The sequence below is a fragment of the Typopeltis vanoorti genome, chromosome 1 (genome assembly GCF_054136105.1).
Source record: "Typopeltis vanoorti isolate ZY-2024b chromosome 1, IOZ_Tvanoo_1.0, whole genome shotgun sequence".
Taxonomy (NCBI): Eukaryota; Metazoa; Arthropoda; class Arachnida; order Uropygi; family Thelyphonidae; genus Typopeltis; species Typopeltis vanoorti.
The window spans coordinates 15964627-15991180 of record NC_143549.1 but is presented as its reverse complement, the minus strand read 5'-3'; the positions used below and the strand labels follow the sequence as shown (position 1 = coordinate 15991180).

The 26554-nt window shown below is 33.9% G+C and overlaps 1 protein-coding gene across 3 annotated transcripts in view; it reads right to left on the bottom strand.

Moving 5' to 3' along the window:
* Positions 1 to 26554, bottom strand: part of LOC150109806 (uncharacterized) — a 124045-nt gene that overhangs the window by 83200 nt on the left and 14291 nt on the right. For all 3 annotated transcript variants that reach the window (XM_090412600.1, XM_090412770.1, XM_090412687.1), the window contains exons 2-4: positions 25610 to 25920; positions 13237 to 13482; positions 2710 to 3190 (exon numbers count right to left, since the gene is read on the bottom strand). In XM_090412600.1, coding sequence (XP_090268726.1) covers positions 2710 to 3190; positions 13237 to 13482; positions 25610 to 25801 — 919 coding nt within the window. In that variant the 5' untranslated portion in view covers positions 25802 to 25920. The remainder of the gene's footprint in view (positions 1 to 2709; positions 3191 to 13236; positions 13483 to 25609; positions 25921 to 26554) is intronic.

The window sequence follows — 26554 nt, the reverse complement described above, 5'->3', positions numbered from 1 at the left end:
GATAAATATAGCTGATAAATAACAGTGGAAATATTGTGCACCCTTGTCTCAAAGCTGATTTAACATCAAATTACCTTCCTGTACCTCCTTCAGTTCTAACTGCTGACTTACAAACTACAATATAAACTATGTATTGCATGAAATAATGTGCCATTTGCATCCAATAACTAACATTTTGAACTACTGCCACCTTGTCATATACCTTTTCCAAATGTACAAAACTTGTATACAAATCCTTGTTATATTCCTTTGATTTCTCAACTATTTGTCCTAAAGTGAAAATCTGATTCTGAAAACCATGATTTGTTCTGAACCCAGCTCATTCTTCTCCAAGCACCCTTTCATAATTTTTCTTAGCCTTTTCTTATACTTGTATAAATTTTACCAGGAACACTGAGTAGTGACATATCTCTATAATTCTCACATTCAGTTTTATTTCCCCCCTTTTATAGCTGTATTCCAGTCATCTAGAATCCAATCTTCTGACTAGATTTTCTGAATTATGCAGTCTAGCAGGTATAAAATTTTTTGTGCCTTCATATTTGGTCAAATATCACCTCCTCCAACTGCCTTTCACAAATTTCTAATTTTTTTTATTGCTTTTTTTCTTCCTCAGGCATTGATATGTACTCCTTGAATGTTTTCTATCATCATAATCACTAGATGTTTCATTTAGTAATCTTTCAAAATATTACTCCACACATCTAGAATATCTTTATCTTCAGTTCTCATATCACCTTTTTCATCTCTGATTCTGTCTCTTTCTTTCGAAGCCTTATTAGACCCCAGAATATTTTAACACCTTCTTGATATTTATTTTCTATGGACTTACCAAAGTCTTCCCATGACTGTTTTAGCTAGTTTTATACGGTGTTTTGTTTTCTTATAATTTTCTATTTATTATTTCAAAGCACAATGAAGCTTATATATGTTGATATTTATGGTAAATATCCCGATTCTGTGATATTTAATCATGAACAAATTCTTGATATGTACAAATAAATTAAAGATACCAAGAAATTATATACTTGGTTTAATCCTTTATCCAAGTGTAAGCAAATAACGTTTGCACCTGAAGTATTTTCAAGACAGGAGCAACTCATATAAGGAAGCTAAGACTTCACATCACTTGCCTTAGTTTCCCATAATGTAAGGCACATCTTCTTGTGGACATGTATAATGCTATTCATTATGGGAAGGGTCACTCCCAGACTGGTTTCAACTTTTATTGAGGTCTCTTCAATGGGAGCTAGACCCAGAGGTGATACTAAGTTTGAAGTAATGCAGAAGTCATATTTTCATATACGAGTTGTCACACCTCATTATTAAATTACTCTGGATTAGAGAAAGTTGCTGGAAGTTTTTTCACTTGGTTATACTATAAATTAAAGATACCAGACTTCACATCCCTTGCCTTAGTATTCCGTAATGCAAAGCACATCTCCTTGCGAACATGTATAATACTAAGGCAAGTGACATGAAGTCTTAGCTTCCTTATACGAGTTGCCTCAGTCCTGAAAATACTTCCGGTGCAAAAATGTTTGCTTACACTTGGATAAAGGATTAAACCAAGTATATAATTTCTTGGTATCTTTAATTTAATTATGCCTTTTCCAGATCTGTAAAACTTAAATACAGATAATATTTGTATATATTTTCATATATGATTGAAAATATATACAAATTTTTTATCTGTGTCTTAAAGTGAAAGTCTGATCCTGACAACTCTTATTTTGCATGAACCCAGCTTGTTATACAAGTTTCCCTTGTGCAATTTTTTTTTTCCTTTTTTTAGCCTCTTCTGAAGTAGTCTCTTTTTGAAAGATATGTACAATGAACTGCACTCCAATCAATTTGACCTTCTCACCATTCTTATTAACTTTAATTTGTGAGCATCTCTGATCAAATTTTATCTATTGCAGGTGCCATTCCACATGGCATTTTTTAACATAGAAATGGGAAATTTCATATGGAATACCACATTTTTTTTTTAGTATTTTTTAATGAAAAAGAATGCTATGTAACTGTCAATTATCTTGTTTTCAACAGATAGAATGCATGAAAATAAACATTAATTACACCTTCCCCATTTTCCCTAATATGCTATGATCAATGCCCTGTCAAGTAACTTTGTTTCGTGTAAACCTAATTACAGACAACTGAATTAACAAAGGAATACATGTAACTGATGTGTAACAAACTCTGTGGATAGGATTAATTAATTCAGTCCTGTAGGATGAAAATATTCCTGTTGCCTCTGTGTGAGACCAGTAAAATCACCTTCCGTATAAAGGCTAATTTATTATCATGTTACGCCTCCAAGGACTCATTGTGGGAGGGCACTCAACTCTACATAACCCACCCACCATCCACACCTTAATCTCTATCTACATACCACCATCTATCAACCAGTGTCAGTATTTTGGGCATCGTAGACAAGATTTGAACAACAAGTCTTTCCAACCAAAGAATATCACTATTACTGAACTATGGAGGTTAAAATATTAATTACATGCACTAAAAGAATGTTATGACACAACATTATTCAAAATAATAATTTTCATGTTTATATTACTTTGGTTATACTATTACGAGTTGCCTCAGTCCTGAAAATACTGCAATTATATTACTGCATGCAAAGCAATTTCAACTCATCAGAAGTAATTATTATGCTTTTAATATTATGAAAGGTTAAATTTTAATACGTACTTTTGTCTGTTGAAGATAAAGTATGTGGCTGAGGTGTGATATTTAATCCTGAATTCTCACTGGATGGCCAGTTTACAATGCTAGACGGCCAAGTTGAAGGCAAAGCCTCATTACCAGTTACTCCTGGTGCAAGAAAGTCCTGATAGTTGTCTAGAGTGTGGCTCTGATGTTCTGACAGTCCTGAATGACTCAAATAAAATTGACTGTATGGTACTTCTGGACTTCCACCAGACTTTGAACCTCCTATTTTATGAAAAAGATGGGTGAAGTGTTTTTTAATTGTTGAACTTAAGTCTGAATTACGAAGAAGCTTATTTTTTAAATGAGAATCTTCATACTTATAATCTACTGATAACTGACTCAAGCTTCCCAGAAGACTTTCAGTGGAAACATTCTTTAGTAGCTTTGATAAGGATTTCCAAGAGAGCAAAGAAAATTGCACTTGTAATTCTATATAAGATAAGAGACAAGATCCAACTACCTGGAAAATTGTTAAAAAATAAATAGTTGTACAATTGTAATTTACATAGTGATAAAAGGAGAAATCAAATCAATTAATTTTTTCTTTTTTTTTCATTAATTTTTTCCCATAGATTTTAGTATAAGAGCAAATGTATCCATTAAAAAAGCTATATTTGTTAAATATATACATTATGAAACTTATGGATACAATTACCGTGTTAGAGTAAAACTTTAGTTTAATATAAACCAAAATTACACTTGACATTTCAACCTTCACATCAAGGTCATCTTCTGGAGTATATGTATATATACAAAGAAACAAGCTGCACTACAATCTACATAGCATGCTAAAGTTACTGATCAACCATTAAAACTATTTGCCTGACCTCTGCTGTTTTTTTTTTTTAAAAAACCTCACTTACATCAAAGCTAGAGTCCGTTATTATTATTATCTATTAGATTACAAAAGTTAAATTAAGTGGAGAGTAACATGTTTATACAGAAAATAATAGATAAATAAACAAAAATAAAATTACTTATATAAGTATACGTATAAATTGCAACAACTGATATGGATAGTGGCCAATAAAAGATGAAAAATTGCTTAGAGTCCAAAAGTCAGGGTTTGCTGGAAATTAAGTGGGATGAATGTGAGCCATCCAAATTCTTGGGATTTTTAAGCCCCTGTTATTATTAAGATTAGGGTGGTTAATCAAAACTTCACAGGCTTCTTTAAATTTTCATTCATGTCAAGTTTTTGTATGATGCAAAGAAGAAGTACTTTTCCAATCAATTCGATGTAGGGTGTTAAGAGCATGATCTGAGAGGCCTGCTTCACCAAAATTATTATATTTAATGTGTCGTTTGTGTTCTTTTTTTTTTTTTTTTTAAGGATAGGGATTGTACGTCCAGTTTCCCCAATATAAGGTAAGTTACAAGTGCAATAGATGCAATAAACTCCAGGGTGCACCAATGGTGAGGGAGAGAGGATCCTTAGAGGTGTTGAATATGTTTTTTAATTTTAAAGGTGGTTTAAAAATGGCATTAAAATTATAATGATGTAGGATTCTATTAATTTTTTCTGATAACCCTTTAATGTATGGGAGTACTATGGTTTTACTGTAATATCTATATTACTTTTTGATGAAGTTTTATGAAGAATTTTATTAATAGTATTTTTGCTATATCCGTTATTTATAAATGTATTGCTAATAATTTTTAATTCTTTTAGTAGACGTAGGTTTCTGTGGTTTAGCAGTTCATAAGAAAGATTCCAGTAATTGGACCATATGTTTATTAAGATAAATAACTATAAAAAACAAACCAGACAAGTTTTGTAAGTCATTTGACTTACATCTTCAGAGGTCAAAGGTAACTAAAAGTTTAAACATAAGAAATGAGAAATTACTCAAAGTACTCTGGCAAAAAACAAACATGTCTTCATTGAAAAAAATTGTTACACAAGAAAATTTAAAGAAGCTGCAAATATGCTTAGAATTCCAACGCAATGCAACAAAAACCAGGGCCTAATTCTACACCAAGTTTGGTCAGCATTGATAAAAAATATACCCAAGTCAGACCTCGGACAATGTGAATGTGAACAACAGAATGTGACAGCATCCAGCACTGTTCAAACTTAGCATTGTACTGAATCTGCATTCAGATAATTAATTTAACGAACAGTTAGACGGCCACAACTGCATAGAATGAACTATTTTTAGTAATTTCTGATTTCTTGTGTTTAAACTTTTAGTTACCTTTGACCCTTGAAGATGTAAGTCAAACAATTTACGAAACTTGTCGGATTTGTTTTTTTATTGTTATTTACTTAATAAACATGTGGTCCAATTATTGGAATCTTTCTTATGAAATTTTTAATTCTTGTTTAAGAGCTTGTTCATTACAGCAAATTGTTACAGCTCTGTTTTTGAGGGTGTTGATGACTCCAAATTTTTACGAAGGGTGGTGATAGGAGTTAGCATGTATATATACATGTGTGTGTGTAGGCTTGTGGTAAACAGTGAAGAATAGACTGCCTGAGGGAAACGTGTGACTAGTGTATCCAGGAATGGGAGTGAATTATGATTTTCAATTTCAATAGTAAATTGTATGTGCTCATGTTGTTTGTTCAGGTGACTAAGGAAGTTTAATGTTTGGCGGCTGTGTGGCCAGATAACGAAAACATCGTCAATGTATCTATGCCAAACTGTAGGTTTTAGAGTAAAGGAATCAATAGCACGTTGCTCAAAAGCTTCCATATAAAAATTAGCAATTGGAGGGGGGGGGATAGTAGTGAGCCTATTCCTTACCTTCTTTTTGTAGGTAAAATTTATTTTGCCACACGAAGTAACCGGAACATAGTACATGGACAAAGAGAGCCGTAATATTGGGTGGAAATTTGTTCTGTAGAAGAAGAATTGTGTCACTGATTGGGACATTTGTGAAAAGAGCAGAAACATCAAAACTGACTAATAAATCATCTTTGCCGAGTGTTATGTTTTTAATTTTGTTTATGAAGTATTGCGTGTTCTTTAAATAGGAGGGGGGAATGCCCTACCAACTCCTTGAGTGTTGGCACTAATTTCTTGGCTAGGTGATAATTAGGGCTGTCTATTCCCTCAACTATCGGCCGAAGCAGAACGTTGTATACCTTGGGAACATCATATATTCTGGGAGAAAAAGGGCATAATGGGTATTAGTTTTTTTAACAGTGTCTGACGGCCAAGAGGTGACATAGTTAAGTTATTTCATAGTTTTTTTTTCTTTATCCTGTTGGTCGGATTATAGTTCACAAGCTGATAGGTGCTATTATCAGAGACTGGTTGATTCATCTGATGAATATAAGTTGATCTGTCAAGGATGATCGTTGCTACATTTTGATACAATTGCTACGTCGCTACAATTGCTACATATGGTTTTCTTTTTATTCAAAACATTGCTGGTTTCTAAACAAATTTTATCAGCTATATTATTTGGAAGAGATTTAATGCCTCTTTCTATGTGGTATATAACATGCAGTTTATTAACAGTTCTAGGCGCTACTGCGAAGTTTAGGCCTTTATCAAGTAATGCAAGCTGACTGTTATTTAAGGTGTGGCTAGATAGGTTGATCACATGAACATTGCTTGCATGTGGTTGGTCACTCCTCGTCTCACTTGTTTGTTGTTCACTGTTGGAGTTATTTGCAGGGGAAGCAAGATCCTGATTGGTTAGATGTGTATGATTGACATTCAAATTTAGCCGTTGTTTTAAAATATGAAATTTGACCTCAAGTTTTTCTTTATTACTTTCCAGAATATGTTTAGTTGAATTATCAGCAATTCTTTCAAGCACATTTAAAATGTTCAGATTCATATAACTAGAGAGTTCAGATTGTAAATTTAAAACTTGCTTTTGGGTCATTGTTAGATTTTTGAGGGCTGCTTTAATTTGTTCTCTAGGAATTGCCTTCTTTGTACGTGCATTGATGCGAAGTGCTTTATCGAAAGTAAATTTCAGTAAGTAACTATTCAAAGTAAGTTTCATAATGTATTCTGATCACTGTGTAAGCATGAAAGAAAGGATTCTCATAATCCATGAAGATGTCACTCACAAGCGTTGCAATCATTATGGCTGGCTTTTTTGAAGAGATGCAGAGACAGCAATCTTATTCCTAACTGCATCAAGCTGAAAAAGAAATATTTTAATGAGGTACTTCAATGTTATTACAGGAACAATTTTCAACTCAAAGATAATGGAATAAAAACAAACCCACATCCACAATTTCATGAATCGTAAACGAGATATAAGATACATTTGGAACCATGCTATCAGTTCAGTGGAGAAGGATATCAGAGGTTCAGGGGCAGCATTAGAAACACTCAAATGACAATATTATAATGTGTCCCTAGAATGAAAAAAAAAATAATATGTGTGAAATGGATGTGCAATCTTATTAAACAAGAGATTCTTAAGAAAAACATGATGCAGGAGGAATACTGTGTGCATAAGGATCAATTATAAATATTATAAGTCATAAGCCAGATGAATTACAAGTATTGTATGGAGAGCTAATAAGACAGCATGAAAAAAAAATATTTAAAAATAGCTTTGAAAAAAAAAAGTACTGGCTTTCTAAGCTAAAGAACACATGCAGCTGCATGTGTTCCAGCAGACTTAGTACTGATTGGGGGAATTATTGATGATATTTCAGATAAACAATTGCTGTGGAAATATTTATAGAGCTAGAAGGCAAGTGAAGTAAGTCATTGATTGATATATAGAAGGAAGAAGTGGTGAGAGAACAGAACCTTGTGTAACCCAAGCATTAGTTGAATGGTGAGATTATAAGGAACCATCCACCATCACACATAGTGTGTGTGTCCAGATAGAAAGCTGGCAATCCAACTGCTGAAGTCCTGAGACAGACCCAAAATGATTGGAGTTTACTTAGTAAGCTTTTGTGCCAGACCCAATCAAAAGTTTTGGAGATATCAAGTGCAACCACTGTTGAGATTCATCAAACTTCTCCATAGCATTTGTCCAGATATGGGCAATACATATGAGTAGATCTCCTGTTGATTGGCAGTGATAATATCCATACTGGTGGATGTTTATTAGCTGGGTCTTTCAAGATAGTGTAGAAGTTGGGAACTGATGGTTCTCTCCATTACTCTAGATAGGAGTTAGGTGAATGACATAGGATGGTAGTTAGATGGCAGTGATTTGTTGCTCTTCTTCTTCAAAATGGATTGAATATAGGCCAATTTCCAGGCTGTGGGATAGTAACAGTGGAGTGAGAGAGTATATACAATCAACATAGGATAGGAGTCAGTTCTGGTGCACAAATTTTCAGGACAATTCTAATCTTTAAAAAGGTACCTGTGGCATGATTATAAATAATAATTTACATAATAACCACAGTAATTAACTTTAATGAAATGAAAGTACAGATATTTCGTACTGAAAATAACAGTTCATCATGAGTGTGTAGAAACGAGCAATCAAAGGAACCAGATTACAAAGTACATACAACAGTCAGTGGTTTACCAATTAAAAACTGTTGCCACATGCTAGAAATTAGTATTAATAAATAATATTATTTAAAATATTATTAAATAACTATTTTTGAAGAATCTCCCAAACTTTTGGGAGAGAGAGACAATCATTCCGATTCAGATTTGGTTAATGTAAAAAGGCTTCGCAACTTTCTTTGAAAAGGCGTTCATATTTAAACCTGCATCTATGGAGAAGACGAGCTTTATCCCACTAGATATTGTGTTTAGTGTCAATACTATGTTGTGCCAGACCAGACTTTTGAGTTTTCATGTATTCGATATAATATTGATGTTCATTAATTCTTTTTTTATACAGAACGGCCTGTTTGACCACAGTATGTTAGATTGCATTCACACGGTATCTGGTAAATACCAGCTAATGAATAGAGGTGCCAGTTTGTCCTTTGTAGATGGCAACAGATGAGAAAGTTTGTTGATTGGAAAATATGTGGGAATGAGATAATACCTCTTCAAAATTCTACCAATTGGTTCCAAGATGCCAGAAATATAAGGGATTGGAATGCTGTGGTCTGTTGAAGAATCCTGAGGTGTTGGAACATAGGAGTCAATTATCTGCTGGATTTGATTAGGGTTGTAATCATTATATTCCATTAACTTTTTGAAAGTGAGAAGTTCTTGTTGTAAGGTTGAGGGAGAGGAGCACACCTTATGTGCTCTATTAATTAAAGATTTGATAACACCAATTTTTTGAGAGGTGTGATGAGCAGACTTTTGATGGATGAATCTGCCAGTAAAGGTAGGTTTTCGATAAATACTGGTTGATAAATTACCGGAGGCTGTGCACATAAGGCAGAGGTCCAAGAATGGTAAACTACCAGCCTTTTCTTTTTCCATGGTGAACTGAATGCATGGGTGAAGGCAGTTGACCTATTGTAGGAAAGTGATAAGTTCATTTTCAGAATGAGGCCAAATAGCAAAGACAATGAACTGAAAATTTAATTTATTATTTACTTCAGGACAATTGGAAGAATGCCATCAGGGCCAGGAGACTGTTGTGTCTAATTCTGACAATATTTTTCTGATCTCTTTCTGGCAAAAGGATATATAGGGGCATTGTATGTTGGGCAAGTAGAATGGCTGGGGGGGGGATTTACCATTGTCAGTTATGCGTGTATTGGAGCCAAAGTGTGAAGCCAAGAGATTGGATTCTTCTGTGGGTGATGCTGCAATAAAGTCACCTGGGCATGATAAGGGTGGGAATAGTGTTGGGCAAATGTTACAACCAATTGCTTTGGCAAGAGACCAAAAGACTTGGCTGCCATTTGGACAGGCTGCAAGTTTCCTGCTTTTTGCTCTGTTTTGAAAGCATTGATTTTCTTGCAGCTATTTCAGGTTAGAGTATAAGCACTAAAGGAGGATGGAGTTCTTAATGTTAGGCAGATGTGGTATGCTTGATTTTTCATTTGTACAGCCTTAACACATTTTTTGGAGAACCATGGTTTGGTTAGGGAATGGCAGTTCAGAATATGTTGGGAATGTATATTTCCATGCCAATGAAAATTACTTTGGTGATACATTTGGTGCATATGTTTGTGTTGGAAGTCCAGAAGCAATAGTCCAACCATGGGAATGAGGCATAGAAGATGTGGAGGCCACTTTAATGCCAAGCTACTACTGTATGGGAGTGGCTGTGTAAGTGTTATTGCATGGGGGAGGAGATGAGCACTAGGTTTATCTAATATTTCCATGTCATTCCATCTAATTCATATATCATTCATAATATATCAGAATTATCTAGAGTCATTGGGAAGGAAGAGATCTAGGGTGTTTGAAGAGTGGTTTGGGTTATCTGGTATTCTGGTTTACATGTGAACAATTTGTGTAAGGGTGTAGTGATGGCAAATATTTCAGCATCTCTGCCTGCAAGATCTATACAACTGAAGGAGGAAAGCAAGTTGGTATTGTCGACATTAAAATCTTGTAGGAGGATCATTTTGCTGTTGGGAATATAAATTACATATTTAGTTTAATCCTTTATCGAAGTGTAAGCAAACAAAGTTTGCACCTGAAGTATCTTCAGGACTGGAGCAACTCGTGGTAAAGGTGGTATAAGTTCTCATCACTTGCCTTAGTATCTCCCATAATGCAAAGCACATCTCCTTGCAGACATGTATGTATAATTATGCATTAAGGGAAGGACCACTACCCAGACTGGTTTCGACCTTTATTGAGGTCTGGGTAGTGGTCGAATAAAGGTGGTAATGAGACTTCCAACATCTTGCTGTTGGGAAGGTGGGACTGGAAATAATCAGTTTTTAAGGAGAGGAAATTAAAGAGCTCAAAGTCATGAATTTGACTTAGTGGGGAAGAGATATTTTAATCAAAGGTCAAAGTTAGGCAATTCTAGGTTGGATTTGCCTCTCTCTCTCTCTCTCTCTGGCAAAATAAGAGGGTGGTCTGAAAAGTTCTCTGTCTAACAATGAAAAAACAAATTTATAATTTCAAAATTATTTTTCAACATAATCTCCCTTAAGACTAATACATTTATTACACCAATGCTCCAGAGCCATTATCCTGTTCCTGTAGTGGTTCAATACTCTTCTACAGCTGCAATCCTCTTGATTCAAAGAAAACATTGACCAGTGAGGAAGAGTTTTAGTTTTGGGAAGAAATAGAAGTCAGAGGGAGCCAAATCTGGGAAATAGGGTGGATGTTCCAACAATTCATAGTGCAGATCCCTTAATTTTCCCATTGCCAAAACACCTTTGTGAGCAGGTGCATTGTCCTGATGAAAGATGATTTCTTTCTTCTGCAAACCAGGTCTGTTCTCATGAATTTTTTCATCTAGTCTGATTAAAAGATCAGAATAATATTCCCCGGTTATTATTTTACCCTTTCCAAGATAATTAATCATTCCAAGAATATGGAGGACCCATCTGCAACCCTTATAGCAACCGGAACAATCCTAGTTCCGGTTGCTATAAGGTTTCCTTAGAAGAAAATCTCAATACAAGAGGACTTTAGAAATGTTTAATGTAGTTCTGTTTTTAATTTAATTTTTAAAATTATTTTGTGTTTAATTTTTATTTGATTTTTTTAATCTATTTATATTTTTTAAATTTAATATTATTAGTTTAGTTTTTCCACAAGAAGTCAGGCTAGGTAAAAGATTAATGAACAGTTAGATTAAATTGTTCCTTTGTATAGTGCAGTAGCATGTAGCTTGGTTCTTATACATATGTATTTTCCTGATGATGATTTCAATACAGAGGTTGAAACGTTGAATGTTACTTTCCTAATATTAAGTAAAGTAATTATTTTAACATGTGTGTTGTGTCTCCATAAATTCCTAACTATGCAGATGAACTTGATAATAAAGGTCGAAACATTGAATTTTATTGTAATTTAATTAAAGTAAGTTCTTGAACATGGCAGTGTGTCCCCATAATTATTCATAATGATTGCTAATCACCATGCACTCCTGAAAGCAGGAAGCATGCTATTTTCACTGTTATTCATTATTCACATACACATGACATTATGAAAGAAATGTAACATTAACCCCATATAAAAACTGGAGATGTTCATCTCAGTTCTTTACAAACTGCTATACTCCAAAATAAATCTAGTACAATTCTTTAGGACTCTTTATCTAAAATAAATAACTGCTATAAGAAATTTGGTATAAAAATCAGTATAAAAATAGGGAGGTACATAGAAAAGTCTGCCTCATTCTGAATGGAGAATCTACAGAAAAGTAAACTATTTCATCTACTTAGACACAGGGTAGTAAAGATGGTAAACTGAAAATAAAACAGAAAGCAGAATAAGCAAACCTGGTATGGTTTATATGAAAGAGGTGAGAAATTAACCACTAGACTAACCTATCAGTAGTGTAAAGGAAATGATCAAAGAATAGAAAATATTATGATATTCTCTATTTGATCATACTTTCATAATATTACTTCGACTATAGGAGAGTGAATGGATGAGGTAAATGCAGAGGCGGAATCATGAAGCTATTAGAAAGGAACCTTGTTAGCATTCAAAAACATCTGAGCAGCTGCTAATCTAAGGTTATCGCTTAAAAACAAGGGGAGAAGAAAAGCTAACACAACAGGTGTTTGTTAGCAGGATTTATGCAGGTAATAAGATCTTGGAAGACTGAAATGTAAGATATCATGATACCGGGAACCATAACAAACAAAAGACACCTAGCAAAGGATAAATATGAATTAGACAATAATGATAACAATAAATAAGATTATTTTGGAAGAAAAACTGGTGATAGGAAGCTAGTAATATAAATTTAATACTGATACTGGTAATATCTTGGCATCCTGTATACCCCATCAGTTACCATATTTGCTTTTCATAATTGCTGGGAAATCAAAAATAAATTTCAAAACCTGTTGATGATTCAGTAATAAACACAAAATACATGAAAGAAAACAAACATCCAATTCTTATCTACAAAGTATAATACTTTCTCAATTCAGTTTATTATCAGTACCAAACTTATATATTCATGTTATCCTTAAAGAGAGATTTATGGAGATTAGTTATAACAATTCTGAAGATATTTCTTTATTATTACTATTATCTAGCTAACAACTTTCTTTTGGAGTGTGAATAATATTACAGAAACACATTATTACATGACATCTCCAAGTAGTCCAAGGACTCATCTGTGGGAGGACATTCAAGATTAAATTTAGAGAACTATCCTATTAGATCAAGTATCAGCACAACACACAAACACACATGCCCTTCACATCTCACTTTATATAACTCAAATACTGAAAATTTCTATGATTTTTTTGTTCACATTTTCAATAATACTTTATAAAGAAAATTTTAAAGCTAACTGAGACAAGACAAGCATGATAATTACAATTACTAGTATTTCTTATGTTGTGGGAAATTAATATCATCATTTTATGTGTGCACATGTATCAAGAGTATATTATACCCCAGTATGTTCCATAAATGTCCACACCATATGCAATATGACATTTTAAAAATCACACTCTTTCTTTCAACAATAAAGTAAAGAACTTTAATATACCTGAATACTATCTGCTAAGAGGAAATTTTCATTTGTGACATCTTCCTCCAATCTAGTTAGAGCTTCTTGAAGAAGCATCAATGTTTCAGTTTTAACTGCAGCACTGGCACCACCAGTAGCAATGCTAACATCTTCCCAAATATTTAAGAAATGATAGGCTAAATCTCTATATAAAGGAATAGCCTTAACAACCTTGAACAGACTTTTTGCCAATGCAGTTCCTGCACCACATAATGAATTTAAGGCCTGAAAATTAAAAAATAAATAAAGTCTACTGTATTATGCCAAAAATATTGCATTTTAATATCTTCTGCTAATAGTTAATTTTTATTAAAAGCTATTTGAATAAGAAAGTACACTTAAAAATGCTATATGAATATGTTATGTAGAAGGCATCGGGCTGAATCTTGCCATCTCAATGTTAACTATTAATGTTATTATAGTGGAATATATATGTTAGGGCAGTGTTTCTCAACCTTCAGATATCCACGTACCCCTTCTTAACTTTTCATTATTACCAAGTACCCCCTTATCAAAATAATAAATAAATAAAGTGTATTTCATTGTAAATATCTGTTTTATTTGAATTTATGTTTATGTAAACAAAAAATATGATTTATTTTTAATAGAACAAAATTTGGGATAGGTTCCTCTTCATTTCCTGTCCATGAAAATCCACATTTCAAGTAATTCGTATCATATTTACGAAGATTTTTCATCTTATTCCTAGTTGGTTCTCTAGAGAGATGTCAGATGACATACCCTAATCAATTTCATTTGATCCAGATACAATATCAACATTTTCTTGTTGCTTACAGCTACTTGTATTCTATATATTGCTCTCTTTTGCACATTTTATAAATCCAGTCTTTAACCAATGATCCATACTTAAGAATTTGAAAGCTAAAAAAAATTACCGTATTTACTCGAATATAACAACTCTCACTTTTTTCCCAAAATTAAAGCTAAAAAATCGTGGTGCGATATATATGTGGGGATTTTCGGAAACTAAAGTTTTCAGAAAAATACTGAAAATGGTGCGATTTACCAAGAAGCTCCTATTTGCTATTGTTACTTTTGGTATCAAGAATAGTTTTCCTGTGTGCATCATCAAAGTCATCTACCCAAATAGCTTCACTTCTTTTCCATTATTTCAAGCAAAAATTACCAGTAATTTACAAGACTTGAGATATGTAATGAATAATCCTTCAGAGCATAAAACAGACAACAATGGTAGGAAGTAGAGATAGAGAAGCTATGAAGAAGTGCATATGATTGGTGTGGTACTAACAAAAGATCATGCAAACCAAAGACAAAGGCAAGCAAAACAAAAGGCAAGCAATAATAATAACAATAACAGCAGATGAGTTGAAATGCTAATTCTCTTCAACTGAATTCCATAATATCTGAAACACATTCACTATATATTTCTTAGTTTTAACATGTTCACGATGGGGTTGTGTCAAGCAAAACCATATGTTGCAATGGCAACATATGGTTTACTGACAGAAGACTTGTAATGTTTACTTTCTTACTCTTTATTTTCAGTTCTTTCAACAACTCTTTCATATTTTCTCTCACTTTTCAAATCATCTGTGCCTGTCAAAACAATCAACTCATTCACTTCTTCCTTCTGCAAACTAACAGCGTCACTGACATCCCTGATTTCTGCACCTGAAAAACATGCTTTCATCGAAATCCCATGCTTTCTCTTTACTCCTAGTTTCTTGCACTTTTCCCATTCATTTTACACTCAGGACTAAAGTGAGAAAGTGAACCAGGGAAAAAAATCTTATCAGTATTACCAATTATTTAAGAATATTCTCAAGCCTTTCTTTCATGCAAAAACACTGTAATAGGAAAGAACAACATACATGGAAATTGAATCAAAATTTTCAGTAACAATGGCATGTTTGAATTAAATAACAAATAACAATGCATCATCATATCAAATGCTAGCATTTGCTGTAAGGCCAGATTATAACTATTAGTCAGTAATTACAACAATGACAAAAAACAAAAATTCTGTGGAAACTTAAGAATAGCACATTAAGAATAATCACTTATATTACTGGAAATTTTTTGTTCTTAGTCTTTTTTTCATACACGTTTTTGACTATTTAGCTTTCCATTACGTTATCTCTTTTATGTTGGCTTCTGACTTTTGGTCCTATTTTAAGTTCCATAAAATAAATAAATAAATAAAATAAATCCTTTCAATAATTTCAAAAGATTCCTTCTTTCCTTTTCCTTCAAAATATTCAGATATATCTCCCTCATCATATAGCTTTCAAAAACATAAATAAATAAAAATTGTTGTTTAAATTGTATGTAAATGACATTAGAAAGGGCTTAAATGGCGATATATACAGTTGTTTGCAGATGATGCAAAGTTGAGGAGAGTTATAAGTAGAGCAGATATAGCTTTGCAAGAGGACCTAATAGTATGAATGAAAGAGTGTGTGGGGGATGTCAGTTTAATGTAGCAAAGTATAAGGTTTTAAAATTTTGGAAGTAAAGATGGGATGCAGAGTATAAAATTGGTGGAGATATTTTAGAAGAGGTGGAGGACATGAAGGATTTGGGGGTTGTGGTGGATAGACTTGAAATTTCATGGAAATTTTGCCAATACCGTGAGCACGACATAGTGGATTATGGAAATGATGCAAAGAACATGACATGTAGAAGTAAGGATGTTTTGATTCTATTGTACAAGACTTTGATTAAGCCACCTACGGATTAATGTACACCTATGGATCAGGCCGCCTATGGATTTCGTTGCCAGGTTTTTCAAAAGGATGATGAGATGTTGGAGAGAGTTCAGTTAACCAAGTTTCACTGATACCAACAACCTTTGGAGAGACTGAGTCAATTAATGCCACAAACTCATTCCCTTTATTCGTAATGCTCCTAGCATTTCTATACAGAAAAAACAATGTACCACCAGCCTTCTTATAGCCATTATTACTCCCCTCATACTCAACCTGGCTCTGTAATATAGTGTACACTATCTCATTTCTCAAGCCACTATCCTCACATGAAGCAATCCCTGCAAACTTCCACCTGTGCAATATAATGCTAACATTATTTGTATCTGCATCAAGAAAATGAAAATAAAACAGCCTAAATGTTTAATAAATTTAGTTTAATCCTTTATCCAAGTGTGAGCAAACAAAGTTTGCGCCTGAAAGTATCTTCAGGACTGGGATAAGGTGGTACAACATCAGGGCAACTCACTGCAAAGGTGGAGCAAGCTACCAACATTCCTGTCTCAGTATCTCCTATAATGCAAAACACATCTCCTTGCAGATATGTCTAATGTTATGCATTAAGGGAAGGGCCACTACCCAGACTAGTTTCAACCTTTATTGAGGTCTCTTCAGTGGGAGCCAGGCCCAAGTGGAGATACCAGGCAGAAGCATTAGCAGGTCATCTCTACCTATAGGAGTTGCCAAATGGTGTGCCACCCTTTTTTAATAAATTACTCTGGATTTAGAGAAAGATGTTGAAAGTTTATTTTTCACTTGGTTAGAGTATAATAAATTTAGTTTAACCCTTAATGCATAACATTAGACATATCCACAAGGAGATGTGTTTTGCATTATAGGAGATACTGAGATAGGAGTGTTGGTATCTTGCTCCACCTTTGCAACGAGTTGCCCTGGTGTTGTACCACCTTACCCCAGTCCTGAAGATACTTTCAGGCACAAACTTTGTTTGCTCACACTTGGATAAAGGATTAAACTAAATTTATTATACTCTAACCAAGTGAAAAATAAACTTTCAAAATCAGCCTAAATGTTATTGAATAGATCACAACTTGCAATGAATGAATAACAAGAAAATATTAGTAGTTACAGATTAAGATTCACAATATATTAAAAGAGATTATGATTTCTCTGTGGACCAAGAGTGATGGTATCTACATTTGGTCAGCTTCCAGGAAGTGAAAAAGTTGATTTTTGATTATTTCTATTCATCATCAATTATACATGTATGAATAGGAAATATCAAACAATATCCAGAAATATACAGAAATATCCATACAGCAAAAACTCATGGAGTTAAAATCTATTACATGAAAGTGAGCCAGGCTGCTCTATTCTGTGCCAAATAATAAATACCAGAGATGGTGCATGAGCTTCATCTTCAAAAAGAAGTTTGCTTATATTATTTCTATTATTTTAAAAATTTTATAGAATTTACAGCCGTGTTAAAAAAACTTTTTTATTATCCCAATGTTTTGATCTTCACGTCAAGATCATCATCTGGAAAGTACATAAATATACAGGACAAGCTGAGTTAGATCATTAACTGTAAGCTAGAGAAACAATGATTTGATCACATGTTATTCAACTGGCGTGACCTCAGGTGAAAAAAAAAATAATAATAATAATAAAATAAAATAAACTTTTACATCAAGCTAAATTCTATTTTACAATGACAGGAATAAACATTCTTTTAGATGGTTTTCTTTCAGAAACAATTGGTGTCCTATTTTTAGTATTACAATTCTTATTTTTGATTTACAATACTGGATTTTCTACAGTCCTGTTAGTCCTGTTTATAGTTGTTCTTGGTGAGGAAGGTCGAATATATACCTTCCATATGTTTGGGATTTTTAGACCATCATTGTTGTTCAGATTGTGGTGGTTGATAATAATCTCACAGGCTTCCTTGAATTTCCGTTCATACCATGTTCTAGTTTGATGTAGACAGCTGGTGGTTTTCCAGTCAATTCTGTGTAAGGTATTCAGGGCATGATCAGAAAGGTCAGCTTCACCATAATTATTATATTTAATGTGTCGTTTATGTTTTCTTTTTGTCTAATAGGAATCCTATTATCCTGATCATGCCCTGATATTACCATCCCAATCTGAACAACAATGATGGTCTAAAAATCCCAAACATATGGAAGGTATATATTCAACCTTCCTCACCAAGAACAACTATAAACAGGACTGTAGAAAATCCAGTATTGTAAATCAAAAATAAGAATTGTAATACTAAAAATAGAACGCCAATTGTTTCTGAAAGAAAACCATCTAAAAGAATGTTTATTCCTGTCATTGTAAAATAGAATTTAGCTTGATGTAAAAATTTATTTTTTATTTTATTTTATTATTATTATTTTTTTTTTTCACCAGAGGTCACGCCAGTAGAATAACGTGATCAAATCATTGTTTCTCTAGCTTACAGTTAATGATGTAACTCAGCTTGTCCTGTATATTTATGTACGTTCCAGATGATGATCTTGATGTGAAGATTGAAACGTCGGGATAATAAAAATTTTAACACGGTTGTAAATTCCATAAAATTTTTAAAATGAATGCTGATCACCGTGTAACCCTAAAAGAAAGGATCATTTCTATTACTTTTGAGAAATCTTCTCAGGTGAAAGCAATGGAGCAAATTGTTTGATAGCAAACTTTTTCTTCCTTTTTAAACAAACTGGACATGGACTAACTTTCATGCTATAACGGATACTAGTAAAGTGAGAGGGAATTAGTTCAGTAAAACTGAAGAGAGACAGGTAAATAAATGAATAACAATTATGCTCAGATGTTCATCATTACCACTGATGATGAATGTATGTTCTAATCAGCAAAATTTACTAAAGACTAAAATATCTCTCATCAATAAATACCAATATAAAAGCATACTGCACTATAATAAAAGTACTTTTAATAATAAAAGTTATTAAAAGTACATATAGGCAAAGAACTTTCATTCACCTTAATCTCTAATGAGCAGTATTGCTCACTAAAATAAATAGATACTACATACATTCCTAAAACCAAGAGGTATAGTTCATGGAGATTATATAAATATCTTCTTCTTCTTCCTACCCAGGTTCTAGGCCAAGTAGCCTGTTCTGAACTCAGTCCATCTTCTTCTTGGTCGTCCCCTATTTCTTGTTCCTCTAGGCTTATATGTTAGGATCTTTTTTTTTGGTAACCTTTCTTTCTGCATTCTTGCTATATGGTCTAGCCAGTTTTTCCTATATTTAATCACCGACCAAGACTTTTATGGAATTAATTTTAAGATTTTTAATTATTTCACTATTTCTTTTTTTATATAATAGAGTTAGTTTTTCTTTTTTCCTAAGGAATTTCATTTCTGCTGCCTGAATTCTCAGTATATCTCTTTCTCCAAAGGTCCATATCTCACTTCCATAGAATAGTGTAGGATACAAAATTCTATTCTATTCCATAGAATAGAATTTTGTAGACTAAGTCTTGTGTACTTCTGTGCGTAATTAGGTTTAAAGGTTCTGTTAATTACTCCAGTGACTTTTATAAAGTTTTTATTGTTATTATTATTATTCAGGTCTCCATGGAGTCAAAAGACTCATCGCGGGAGATTCTTCCTAAGAAACACAAAGTCAATCAAGACTCATCGAGGGGAAGTCCCCCTCCCCTAAGAAACACAGTCTATCATATCACTCCTTGAACTCACTGACCATTCTCGCTCTCACCATTCCATCAGGCAATGCATTCCATGGTTCAACCACCCTCCATGCAAAGAAACCACTCAATTAACTTGCTCAATTATTTTATTATTTATTACTATTTTAATTCTGAACAGGGTTATCTCCATGAAAAGCCATGACTTTAGTTTTCTCCGTTGATATTTCCAGGCCATATTATTGTATAATATTATTTAAATTATAGATTGATTTCTGCAGTTCGTCTTTAGTCTTTCAAAAGATGATCTGATCATCAGCAAAGAGCAGCGTGTCTATTTTTGTAAGTCGATTATTTTGGAAGCCACATGTATTTACTTCTCTCCGTTTTTGATAAATTGAACCAGCTTACTGAAGGTCTAAAATGGCTTGAAAACATTTGATGGGTGATCTACATAGAAGGCTTCCTGGATTATCTAATCTTTAGCTCATGCATGGCACAAAAGGTTATAACAGTACTGCCAGTCCTCAGGAGAGGGGGAGGAGGAGAGGAGTAGAGGGAATATGCAGCATTACATGTATTTCATAGTGATTGTAACCTCTTTCGATCTCTATAAAATATAATACTGCTTATTAATTTCTAACAAGCAGTATTATTCACTAACATAAATAGATTGGGGTGCTTAAGGGTCAAAGCTATAACTGAGAGGAGACTTCCACATAGCCTTTCAAGGAATGCGGAGAACCAACCAGGGCGTCTGACCTAATGTCCAATCCTCACCTTCTCGTGGTGCACCCTGTTGGGTATCTACTTTGACACTGAACGAATGAGGATGGGCTGGCAATTTCGGATTTAGCCGACCAAATTGTATTCTTATTGGTTAAACCAAAATAAAAAATGATGGTACAACATGACAAAATTTCATGCCGGCTGGGGCGTCGCCCGGTTAAACAAGGCGCCCGTTGTTTTCGCCAGGGAACCAGGGCGAACAGCGAAAAGTCAGCTACTGGAACAAATCTGAAAACAAACCCCAACTCAACATCACCAGAGTTAAAGATCGGTACTATCAACGTAAGAAGCCTGAATGGCAAAGAAATGGAGCTAGCTGAGGAATTAGATAAGTACCAGATTGACATAATAGGGGTGACTGAAACAAAAAAGACCAAAACTGGTGAGATCTTTCTGAGCAATAAATACAAAATGTTATATTCAGGCAATGACAATCAAGGAAAAGAAGGAGTAGCCATAGTATTCAACACAAAATACGAGGCTAATCTTCTTGAATGGCAGTCAGTCTCAAGTAGAGTAATGTGGGCAAATATGAGAATGGGGAACTGGACAATGAGACTTATTTGTGCCTATGGTCCCACAGAAGATTCTACTAAGGTAGAAGTGGAGGAATTTTTTGACGCTTTAGAAAAAGCAACTGACACAATGAAAAAGGAAAAGTTGGTCCTTGTTGGGGATCTAAATAGCAGGGTAGGAAATGATTGTCAGACATACAAAAATATTTTGGGAAAATTTGGAGAAAAGACCAAAGCTAATAATAATGGCAAATATCTGTTGGATTTCTGCTCAGGACATGGACTGGTTATTATTAACACCATGTTCCAACATAAAAATGTGCACAAATTCACATGGAGAGAAGAGGCTAGGAATAAGAAAAGTCTCATTGACTATGTTATTGTTGACAGTGATGTTTTCTCCCTGGTTCAGGACACCAGAGTGTACAGAGGACTTGAAATTGGAAGTGATCACTATTTAGTCTTGAGCAGGATAAAATTGAATTTCATATTGAAAAGAATAACATGTAAGAAAGTTTTAAAGCAAATAAAAGTTGAGCAGCTCTCAGATGTGAACTGTAGACTAAAATACAGAAAGATTATTGAAAAGAAAATGAAAGAGTTTGAGAACAGGAATCAAACCTTGGAGATTCAGTGGCAAACTCTGAAGAAAACATTGATTGATTCTGCCAGAGAGGCATGTGGTGAGGATGTCTGCAAGGATAAAAAAATCAGAACTCCCTGGTGGACACAGGAAGTTAAAGAGGCAGTGAAGGAAAAGAAGAAAGCATATCAAAAGTTCCTGGCAAATAAGTCAGCTTTTACTCTTACAGAATACAGAGACAAATGTAAGAAAGCTAAACAGTGTGTAAAACTAGCTAAACAAAAGTCATGGGAGGACTTTGGCAAGAATATAGAAAATAAATATCAAGAAAGTGGTAAAATATTCTGGAGGTTGTTGAAGAAGCTTAAGAATGGAGGAAAGAGTGCTGTAAAAGGAGTTAGAGATGATAAAGGTGACATGAAAACAGGAGAAAAAGATATCCTTGAAGTATGGAGTAATTACTTTGAAAAACTGCTAAATGAAACAAGCAGTGATGACAGCACAGTGATAAAAACACTGACCAGGCATGCAGTCAGGAATACATATCCATACTTGAAGTAGAAAAAGCCATCAAAGGCTTGAAATGTGGAAAGGCAGCAGGAGTAGATGATATTCGACCAGAAATGCTGAAGTATGGTGGTATAAAAGACTTACTGTGGCTGCACTGCATAGTTCAGAAAGCCTGGACAGAGGGACGAATTCCCGATGATTGGAGTAGAGCTCTCATAGTACCCATATATAAAAAGGGAAAGAAAACTGAGAATTACAGCGGTATTTCCCTACTGAGTGTTCCTGGCAAGATCTATGCAAGCATACTTGAGAAACGGTTGAGAAGAATTGTGGAAGAAAAGCTTGGTGAAGAACAAGCTGGATTCAGGCCAAATAGAGGCTGTCAGGATCAGATCTTCACTTTACGACAAATAGTCGAGAAAGCATTGGAATATAACAAAGATCTGTATTTAAGTTTTGTCGATTTGGAAAAGGCATATGACAAGGTGCCAAGAGAGAAGCTATTCAATACACTACAGTTATATGATGTCAATGGGGCATTATATCAAGCAATACTTAGTCTTTATTTGAGTTGTAAGTCAGCAGTTAGAATTGAAGGAAGTACAGGAAGATGGTTAATGTTAAATCTGGAGTGAGACAAGGATGTACATTATCCCCTCTGTTATTCATTATCTATATGGATCACATTATGAAAAAAAGTGGTATTAAACCTGATATCAAAATTGGAGATGTTAATGTCAGCTCTTTGCTTTATACGGATGATGTTATACTTCTAAATAAATCCGCTACAAGTCTGCAAGATTCTCTGACTAAATTCAATTGCTGTTGTAATAGATATGGTATGAAGGTCAGCAATAAAAATACAAAGACAATGAAAATAGGCAGAATCATTGAAAATGTCAACTGTGTTGTGAATGGAGAACATGTGGAACAAGTAAAACATTTCAGCTACTTAGGCACGATTTTTACTGAAGATGGTAAATTAAATATAGAAATAGACAACAGAATCAGCAAAGCTGGTATGGTGGGAAGTCAATTGAATAAATTCATATGGAATAAGAGAGAAATTAGTCGGAACACTAAATTAGCTGTATACAAGACAGTGTTCAAACCAGTTTTAACTTATGGATCTGAGAGCTGGGTCAGAAGTAAAACACTTGACCAAAGACTAGAGACCGCAGATATGAGAGTCCTGAGAAAGATTAGAGGCGTGAACAGATGGCATCAATGGCAATATCATATTAAAAATGAGGATATTAGGAAATAACTTGACATTGTCAGCATCCAGGAATGCGTTAGCAGAGCTAATCTCAGGTGGTATGGTCACTTAAATAGAATGGGAGAGGAAAGATTAGCAAAACAAGTGTTCTCTGCCAGGTTGGCAGGAAAACGACCCAGAGGAAGACCAAGATATAGGTGGATTGATACGGTACAAAGTGACTTAGACGATAGAAATATAAGATCTGATAATGTTGGAGTCTTGACAAGTAACAGACTGATTTAGAGGAAAATTGTAGATAGGAAGTTAGTAATGATGTAATTTTTTCATGTAGTACTGTCATATCCTGTACACCCCTTGAGGGTACATGGCAGGAATTTGATAATGATGATGATGATATATATACATTCCTAAAACCAAGAGGCTAAAAGTGTTGCAGAAGAGCCCAAGTTCAGCAGCAAAGCTGTGTAATTTAAACAGTCCTGACTCTGTGTATAAGTATTTTGGGCTATTTGTTCAAATGACACAGCACTGAACTTCAGCATCTTTGCACCACTTTTTAAGCCAACTGTTAAAACCCCTATAAAGCAGATAAAATATTGCATGTCCCTCCCTCACCCTCCTGCAACAACACACACAAGATCATAGCAAAACTATTCTTATTCCTTATATTCAAGTTCTCCAGAGATATAATTTCCATACCACTTTCAAACCATACATCCAACTAACAACCTTCATCCTTTCTTCATCCTCTTGCACATCCTGGAATGTATAAAGTTCCTTGTGACTGCAAAATTATCCTATTTTGAACACACTGGACTGGAAGATTTGTTAACATTCACCCTGAAGAATATAAAACATTTGCAATCATCTATATAGCAGGTCAGGACTGGCAGACCACTCTCTGGACATGTCTTCACACAGAATTAAATGGAAGAAGATAAATGTGCTACACAGAAGTCTCTACAGGTCTGAGAGATTTTTTTTAGAATCAGCACTAGCTGTGAAGCACTCTCAACAAGTAATTTACCAAAGATTTGGGAGACCATTTCTATAACCACATTTAGTGACTTTTCTAAATTAATTTTGTTTTTATCTGGCACCTGGGGGGGGGGGGGGCACCTTGTTAAGACATTAGTTCCTTTTCAGTTACAATCTGAATTATTTCAATTATCTAATTAAATGGAATGAATCCATCACAGATAATTTTGTGATCTTCAGGATACTGACTGGAAATCCCCCCCCCCCCAAAAAAAAAGAGTAAGTGCTGTAAATATGGTGTTGGTTATACTGTGAAGTACTGTTATGAACTTTAAACTGTGTCAATTTAATTTAATTTAATTTAATGAATACACATCATGCTTTAAATTTTGTATACTTTGGTCAAACTGGATGACTGATAAGTTGATGTTGCTCAAAATAAAAAACCTGAAAGAAAATATGCATAAACTCTGTTCATATAAATATATAGATGTTTCGATGAAAAGAGGCCTTTTTATTCGAAAGATACCTTTACATATATAATTTATTAGAAATAAACATACTGCTTAAACAACATACAAAAAAAAATTGTGGAATTAACCTACTGTCATTTATTTAGTTCCATCTTATTTTTGAAAAAAAAAAAAAAAAGGCGTTAGCTGATTTTTTAAAGAGAGCCTGTGTAGCTCAGTGGATGTGGCGTTTGCCAACCACCGCGCTTGGCCGCACGAAGGAAGACTTGGTTTCGAGTCTAGTAGGCGACTAGAGGAAATTTTTCTAAGCCTTTTTTCGACCGGTTCCCGAGTTAGTCGATCTCTGGCACGGGCAAGCAGGTTTTTCCTCCCGGAAACTCGGGTTTTTCGTCCTGTAAACTCAAGAAAATCGACCGTAGAACCCACGTTATTTCAGACATTAAATATAGTGTGTTAGGGTTAGGGACCACGAGATGGCGGCACATTTGAGCCGTCTCTCTTCACTGAGTACCGCGTAATTAGTGATAGCCTTGGGCCATCTATCTCTGATTGGTACCAGTGGAGATTGAACTGCCCACTCAGTCTCCAAAAGTTAGATAGGGCTAAATGGCCTCGCCTACTCCCCGTATACGGGGAATAAAATAAAAAAAAATAAAATAAAATAAAAAAATAAATAAAATAAAAAAAAAAAAGGCGTTAGCTGATTTTTTTTTTTTTTTTGATCTTATTTTTGAACAGTCAAGTTTATTTACATGAAGAAATACAAGCTTTAAAAATAAATAAATAAATAAATAAAAAAGATTTGCCAAGTGACACTATACAAGAAAAATTTAGCCACCATTGCCACACTTCTCATGTAAAAATGATATATACAAATATTGAAAGATACAACTAACCTGTATATATGAAGAGCAGAGATCTAAACAATTACTGATGTCACTAATAAGTCCTGATTTTGTAAAACATTCTTTTTCTGATGCACTGTCTCTATTTTCTAGACTCTGTAAAAGACTTTTTGGCTGGCTTGAAGAATTGCAGGGAGGATACTTTGTTAAACCAAAGTTAAAATGGCGTCGGATATTTGCCATTTTATAGAGTATTACTTTAACAGTGATGAAGGAACTGCATTTGAAAAGGCAAATGAAAGGCACAACTTGATTCTTGATAATGCCTTCTTGGATGTTGTCATATCAATATATAATAAAATCTGAAATATATTCATTTTTATTAGTACACAGTTTTCTAAAATATCTGATTAAAAGTCAGTTGTGTTTAGTTTGATATTGGTCTTTATTAAACTGAAATGTCAATGCTGCTTCTAAAAGAAATTCACCTTATTTATATCAATTATGATATTTAAAATAAAAAGTTAATGAGATATATACCTAACTACCTGTACAGAATTAAGCTTATATAACTGAAATTCCTGTGAATTGCAACTGCATAAACTTCTACTGAATTTAAACTCAGAAGCTTCAAATGGAAAATCAGAGATCTTTAAAACAAATTATTGCAAAGACATGAGAATTTAATTTAGAGACACATTTAGTGTCTCTAAATTAATCTTAATCTATGAATTTTTCATAGATTAAGAGAAGGGCTTTTAATAAAATACACATAGAAAAATTATGGAACATACACAGAAATATCCATTACATCTAATTAGTACAAGCTGTACAAAGAGTGTATATAAAAACACAAAACTAAAGTTACAATTAAGTAATAAACAGAAGATAATGAAATCAATCAAGGTGTAAGATAAAGCTTTATGTTTTTAGTTTGTTGCCAACACTTTTGGAAAGATTTTGGAAAAACTGGTTAGGGCTTGCATTCACAAATGG